Source organism: Rana temporaria, chromosome 1 (genome assembly GCF_905171775.1).
Source record: "Rana temporaria chromosome 1, aRanTem1.1, whole genome shotgun sequence".
NCBI lineage: Eukaryota > Metazoa > Chordata > Amphibia > Anura > Ranidae > Rana > Rana temporaria.
Window position 1 is genome coordinate 150,789,528 of NC_053489.1, and position 8,065 is coordinate 150,797,592.

Below are 8,065 nucleotides of genomic sequence, written 5' to 3' on the forward strand. Positions count from 1 at the left end.
GTTACAGAGCCACTTTCTTCAGCTGTGTACCTTTTACTTGGGATTAGTTGTGTCCAATCATACCGTGATCACAGGACTCTGTGTGTAGGCATGCACAGGAGTGCATAGTAGTACAGGGAGTGGACTGGCTATTTATAGGCAATATAGGGGATCCATTTGTGACCATCTTCTACAAATGCTAGTTGTCTGGCTCTTCAATTAAGCCTTTGTTTTTGCTGATCCAAAACAAGTATTAATAGCAGAAAAGTACAAATAAAGTCACAAGTCCTCATCTGCATTCTCATTCTGGGATAGTCATTCAATGTCCAATCCAGAGACATCCAATATGAGAAGTGGGCAAAATGAGAAGTGGGCAATGGAAACCAAGTGTTTCTATAATTTCACTTTTGATGTGTCGTCTTTTCTTATGTTTTTATTTATTTTTATTCTCACTGTTGCACTCTTGTAATAATTATGGACTATTCCCATCTTTAGAAGCTAGACTGATTACATAAACCCAATAGCCGAAATGCTATTTTAATGTTCTATAATACTTCCACTATCAACAGTAGAAATATTATAACATGTGAAGATACCCGCTGTTCTGGATAGCTACAATAAAAGTAAAACAAAAAGAGAAAATCAACACAAGGGACATAACTTGCGGGCAGTAGGATGTGTCCCTCGTGCTGATGTTTCCATTTCCACTTGGGCTTTAAGGCATGTCTTGTGACCCATTCGTAATATTTTCATATTAACAAATTACATTTTATTTTCAGAGAGCCAACACTACCTCCTGTAAGGAATAAGCAAGCAGGTATGTTGCATGCTGTGTTTTTCATTATATGCATGCTATGATTCCTTGAAATTCACAAAATAATTCAAATGTTGCTTCCTTGCAACCATGGAAACATTTGGGTGTTCTGTACACAGAAGCAAATTAAATCTGAGTTTATATCTTGCAGTATAAAAAAACTAAGAAAAGTGTGAGTAGATTTTTTTTATTATTGATAGATACACTGATCACCTATAACTTTATGACCACTGACAGGTTAAGTGATAACATTGATTATCTTGTTACAATGGCATCTGAAAGTCAGTGGGATATATTGGGCAGCAAGTTAACATGTTGGCTTGAAGTTGATGTGTTAAAAGAAGTATCGTATATGGGGCTGTGTAGCAGCAAGACCGGCCAGGGTGCCCATGTCCACAGCCAAACACACCTGTGAAAGGGATGTGAACATCAGAGCTGGACCATGGAGCAATGGAAGGAGGTTGACTGGTCTGATAAATGACCAGTTGCATCCACATGATGCAGTATGGGGAGAAGGCTTGCCGACGCAGGCAGTGTGATGCTTTGGACAATGTTCTGCTGGGAAAACGTGGGTCCTGCCATTTGTGTGGATGTAACTTGAAACATACCACTTGCCTAAACATTGTTGTTGACCAACTATACTGCTTCATGGAAACAGCATTTCCTGATGGTAGGATAATATGCCCTGCCACACTGCAAATATTGTTTCAGAATGTTTTGAGGAACACAACAAGTTTGAGGTGTTGTCTTGGCCTCCAAATTCTCCAGATCTCAATCCAATCAAGCATCTGTGGGATGTCCCAAGAAAAACAAGTCTGATCCATGGAGGCCCCACCTTGTAACTTACATGACTTAAGGCATCTGCTACTGACATCTGGGTCAGGGCTGTTTTGGCAGTAAAAGGGGGACCTACTCAATATTAGGTGAGTGGTCATAAAGCTATGGCTGATTGGTGTATGGTCTTACATTAACTCCAGTAGGTCAATTACATTGAACATGGAAGATTTTTGGATTAATCTCTAGGTGAATTCTTTTCAAAACTTTGGTTCACTCAAATCTGCATTGCAGAATGTCACTTGCTTGCTTGCCTTTTTCTTTCTCAGAATTGCACTACTGAACTTTATTAAATGCACTCTTTTAAGACCAAGATCAGCAATAACTATTATTTATGTTTTATCTGGGGTGGAGTGTTGGCAATGTGGATAGCAAGATGGTTTTGTAAGACCAGGGTCATTAGCAGCATTTAATTTCTATGTACTTTTAAATGTTTAATTAATAGATTGTACTGAGCAGCAGTGGTAAGCACTTCCACTTGGCAGCACAGGGTCTTCCGTTTGAATCCCAACCATGGCACTACCTGCCTGGAGTTTGCATGTTCTCCCTGTGCCTGTGTTGGTTTCCTCTGGGTACTCCGGTTTTCTCCCACACTCCAAAGACATGCTGGTAGGTTAATTGGCTCATGTGTAAATTGGCCCTAGTATGTGTATATATGAATGTGAGTTAGGGACTTTAGATTGTAAACTCCTTGAGGCAGGGACTGATGTGAATGTAAAATACTTCCTAAATTGACGGGGCTATGTAAATACCTATAATAAATAAAAAATTGTTTCTTTAACATATTACTACAATCTTCAAAACAAAAATGTGCTGACCATTGAATTACTTGCCACTAGGGTTGTCCCGATACCACTTTTTTGAGACCGAGTACAAGTACCGATACTTTTTTTCAAGTACTCGCCGATACCGATTACCGATAATTTTTTTTTAATGTCATGTGACAGTGGCAGTCTTTTTTTTTTTTTAGGGGGGGGTGGATTGTCAGTGTTTTTTTGTTTTTTTTAATTTATTGCAATTTTTTTTTTTTAATCAGCCCTGTTGGGACTGGGGACACAGATTCCCCAGTCCCTTTCTCAGCAGCCTCAGCTGAAATGAATGGAGTGGAGAGAAGCTCCATTCATAAACTGAAGCATCGTAAACCCAGGCGGTTACGATGCTCAGTTATATGAATGGACAGAGTCGGTGGAAAGAGAACTGCACGGGGGGGGGGGGGGTTGGAGAGAGAACTGCATGGACGGGGGGGGGGGGGAGAGAATGGCATGGACAGACAGGGGGGGGGAGGAGAGAGAACGGCATGGACGGACGGGGGAAGGGGAGGAGAGAGAACGGCATGGATGGACGGGGGAAGGGGAGGAGAGAGAACGGCACGGACGGACGGGGGGAGGAGAGAGAACTACACGGATGAGGGAAAAACAGCACGGGGGGGAAGACAACAGCACGGGCGGGGAGACAGCACTGAGCACGGGGGGAGAAGACTTGCAACTCCCCTGCCTGCCCAGGTATCGGGTGAGGCATCGGAGCATTTCCCCTGAGTACAAGTACTCGGGGAAATGCTCGGTATCGGTATCGGGACATCCCTACTTGCCACCCAAGTTGTTGATTAATCTGGCCAAACATCTACAAATCACTTTAATAATAATAATATAAAAAAATGCACAATACACACTAGATAAAGTATTTAAAACCCCTGTATAATTGCAGGCTTTATCTAGTATATAATATAAGCAATTTGCCAGGTGTGCTTATTGCCTGGATAAATACAGCCCTAAAATAACTATTTGATACTTGGTTCCTTCAATGAATCATCCTGGCCATGCCAGCTATCCCCGCATACACTGACAACCAATAGCACAAGTGTGCAGTGTTTCAGTATAGTTATTGAGACTAAATAGTTATACATAAATGTGGATTTCCAGATATTTATATTGGTTGCATTGAGGAAAGTTTATCTGTACTGCTCGTCATATCTTAAACACATTGCATCCCTGGTTATTGATATGTCGCTTGGTATTGTGTAAGTTCAGGCAAGTGTATGCTCATAAGACACAGACATTAGCAGGTTATCCACCATTGCTATAGTTAAAGAATCTCCATCAATGGTGCGTGATGCTTTTCTGTACCCCAACATACATAATATGTTATAAATACATGAAAAAAAACTCACATGCCACCTTTAGAAAAATGTCTCTTTTGTATACAAATAACGTGTAATAGTAGAACTGATATTCTCTGATTGACCTATTTCTCTTAAAGGGATTTTTTTATTGACTATTATATGTTATAGGAGTTAAATACCCTTTGGTCTTTAACCACTTAGGCCCCGTACACACGACCGGATCTATCCGCTGGGATTGATCCGCGGATCAGTTTCAGCAGATAGATCCGGTCGTGTGTACGTCCGAGCGGACATTTCCCAGCGGATAAAAATCCAGCCGACGGATTCCCAGCGGATAAAAATTTCTTAGCATGCAAAGAAATCTATCCGCTGGAATCCAGTCCCTCGGACTTATCCGGTCGTCAGTACAGACTCACCGGATAAGTCCGTCCGATCCCATCCCTCGCATGCGTCGTAATGATTCGACGCATGCGTGGAAGTATTTACCTTCCAGGGTCGCGCACGTCGCCGCGTCGCGGGGATTTTGATCTGATGGTGTGTACAGCCATCAGATCAGAATCCGCCAGAGGATTTATCCGCTGGAAACGGTCCGGCGGACCATTTTCAGCGGATATCCTTTTGTCTGTACGAGGCCTTAAGGACCCCTTCACGCCAATATACGTTGGCAGAATGGCACGGCTGGGCACAATCACACACCTGTACGTGTCTCTTTAAGCCCAGCCCGTGGGGTCGCGAGTGCACAGCCGGTAGCGCGCTCGTGACCCGGTCCTAAGCGCCATGACTGCGGGACCCGCGGACCCGATCGCCGCCGGTGTCCCGCGATCGGTCACCGGAGCTGAAGAACGGGGAGAGGTGTGTGTGTAAACACACCTTCCCTGTTCTTCACTGATATAGGGAAATACGATCAATGATGTCACACGTCCCAAAAATGTGTCAACATTTTCCGATGTGTCCGCCATAATGTCGCAGTCACAAAAAAAATCGCTGATCGCCGCCATTAGTAGTAAAAAAAAAAAAGATTAATAAAAATGCAATAAAACTATCCCCTATTTTGTAAAGGCTATACATTTTGCGCAAACCAATCGATAAACGCTTATTGCGATTTTCTTTTACCAAAAATATGTAGAAGAATACGTATCGGCCTAAACTGAGGGGAAAAAACGTTTTTTTTCATATATATATATTTTTGGGGGATATTTATTATAGCAAAAAGTAAAAAATATTATTTTTTTTTTCAAAATTGTCGCTCTATTTTTGTTTATAGCGCAAAAAAAAAAACACGCAGAGGTGATCAAATACCACCAAAAGAAAGCTCTATTTGTGGCAAAAAAAGGACGCCAATTTTGTTTTGGAGCCACGTCGCACGACCGCGCAATTGTCAGTTAAAGCGATGCAGTGCCGAATCGCAAAAAGGGGCAAGGTCCTTAACCTGCATAATGCATAAGGTCTTAAGTGGTTAAGGAAAAAGAGACCTGAAAGCAATCAAATGTTATGTTGGTCCAAACAGGCTTTGTTTGATTAACCACTTGCCGACCTCCTCATGTACATATACGTCAGCAGAATGGCACGGACAGGCACATGTACATACCTGTACGTGCTCTGCTTGACGTGGGTCGGGGGTCCGATCGGGGACCCCCCCCCCTGGGACATGCGGCGGTCGGGTTCCCTCAGGGAGCGATCCGGGACGACGGCGCGGCTATTCGTTTATAGCCGCCCCGTCGCGATCGCTCCCCGGAGCTGAAGAACGGGGAGAGCCGTATGTAAACACGGCTTCCCCGTGCTTCACTGTGGCGGCGTATCGATCGAGTGATCCCTTATATAAGGTAGACTCGATCGATGATGTCAGTCCTACAGCCACACCCCCCTACAGTTGTAAACACACACTAGGTGAACCCTAAATGTTACAGCGCCCCCTGTGTTTAACTCCCAAACTGCAACTGTCATTTTCACAATAAAGAATGCAATTTAAATGCATTTTTTGCTGTGAAAATGACAATGGTCCCAAAAATGTGTCAAAATTGTCCGAAGTGTCCGCCATAATGTCGCAGTCACGAAAAAAAATCGCTGATCGCCGGCATTAGTAGTAAAAAAAAAAAAAAATGCAATAAAACTATCCCCTATTTTGTAAACGCTATAAATTTTGCGCAAACCAACCGATAAACGATTATTGCGATTTTTTTTTTTTACCAAAAATAGGTAGAAGAATACGTATGGGCCTAAACTGAGGAAAAAAATAATTATATATGTTTTTGGGGGATATTTATTATAGCAAAAAGTAAAAAATATTGCATTTTTTTCAAAATTGTCGCTCTATTTTTGTTTATAGCGCAAAAACTAAAAACCGCAGATGTGATCAAATACCACCAAAAGAAAGCTCTATTTGTGGGGAAAAAAGGACGCCAATTTTGTTTGGGAGCCACGTCGCACGACCGCGCAATTGTCTGTTAAAGCAACGCAGTCCCGAACTGTAAAAACACCTTGGGTCTTTAGGCAGCATATTGGTCCGGTCCTTAAGTGGTTAAGCGTATATTACAGGCACCATGTAATAGGTGTTATGTATTCTGCATCAGCGGATACTGTGCTGCACTTCTTTTGGTTAATAGCTGTAACCGTGTCCGGCAGCTCAAACTGGTAGCTGTAGTGGCTTTACGCACACAGGGCCAGATTCACAGAAAAAGTACGCCGGAGTATCTGCTGATACTCCGGCGTACTTTCAAATTTGCCGCGTTGTATCTTTAGTTTGAATTCTCAAACCAAGATACGACGGCTTCTGGCTTCGATCCGACAGGCGTATGGCTTCGTACGCCTTCGGATCATAGGTGTAATACTTTGGCGCCCGCTGGGTGGAGTTTGCGTAGTTTTCCGCGTCGGGTATGCTAATTAGCTGTTTACGGCGATCCACGAAGGTACGCGCGGTCGTCGCATTCTCTTACGTCGTCGCTAGTCGGCTTTTCCCGGCGTAAAGTTACGGCTGCTATTTCGTGGCTTATATTTAGATTTGCCCTGTTAAAGTATGGCCGTCGTTCCCGCGTCGAATTTTAATTTTTTTTTTGCGCAAGTCGTCCGTGAATAGGAAAGGACGTAACACACATCGCCGTTCAAAAGATTACGTCTGTGCGATGTCATTTCGCGCAAAGCACGGCGGGAAATTTCAAAACGGAGCATGCGCAGTACGTTCGGCGCGGGAACGCGCCTAATTTAAATGATACACGCCCCATTTGAATTAGGCGGGCTTGCGCCGGACGGATTTACGCTACGCTTTGTGAATCAAGCACTTGCCCGTAAAACTTGCGGCGGTGTAACTTAAATGGGATGCGTTACGCCGCCGCAATTCTATGTGAATCTGGCCCACAGTGCACAGCCAGACAGGTCACTAACATTAGTGTGGAAGATGTGGACACCTAGCACAATTTTAAGTTGAAGCAGTATAATGCCAGGGACACAGATTCATCGATCGGCTGGTTTACAGGGTAAGGGCATATTTCACTTCCATTCTCTAACACAGAAGATGTATATACTTCTAAAAATAACAGCTTTGGAATGCTAAATAGGTCATATGTAGAAGCCAATTGGTTTGGACAATATTAGGATCTATTCATAAAGATGAATTCGTTATTTTACCTGAAGATTACTTTAATCTCTTAAAATGTTCAGTACAGAAATATTGCTTGGGATGAAATACAATTTGTGAAAATAACTATTAATACTAAGAGAAAACACCTACATTCTTCCACATATAAGAAACATGCAGCTAATGTGTAAAATCTAGGATATTCTTTAGATGCCTTACATAAAGTGTTGTTCTTGTTTAGCTTTTCCACAGGCACCCAAATTTGTAAAGAAACCTCAAGCTGGCAGAAACAGCATGATGAAATCACAAGGTAAACCGGAGCCAACTCTTCACCCTTCATGGGAGGCCAGCAGAAAACGCAAAGCGCAGTCTCAGATTGCCGTATTCCAAGGGAAGAAGATTGTATTTGATGATTAGGTTTTAGAAATTAAAAGCTCTAGATAATTTTTTCTATGTTTTAGATAGTGTGGGGAAAGGTTAGAACCTCTTTCTGTAAGTTGTAGTGTCCCTGTTGAAGACACAGCCCACTATAGAGGTCACTGGGAAAAGGAGTGAATAATAATCTCTACATTAGGGATCAGCAAAAGCCGAAAAGAGTTTCTAATCCATCTACACACTTTCCAAAACTTTAAAAAACAAACTGTAAATTTTATATAAAGTTACTGTGTCTATGTCCAGTAAACTGTGTTACTATAATTTTATCTGTCATTTTTTTTATAATAAAGTTTTTCAGGGCAGTATAAAAAAA

General features: G+C 42.4%; 1 protein-coding gene across 2 annotated transcripts in view; it reads left to right on the top strand.

Moving 5' to 3' along the window:
- SRFBP1 (serum response factor binding protein 1) overlaps positions 1 to 8,065 on the top strand; it is a 153,873-nt gene extending 145,808 nt beyond the window's left edge. For both annotated transcript variants that reach the window (XM_040344131.1, XM_040344140.1), the window contains 2 exons: positions 759 to 796; positions 7,559 to 8,065. In XM_040344131.1, the coding sequence (XP_040200065.1) occupies positions 759 to 796; positions 7,559 to 7,734 (214 nt within the window). In that variant the 3' untranslated portion in view covers positions 7,735 to 8,065. The remainder of the gene's footprint in view (positions 1 to 758; positions 797 to 7,558) is intronic.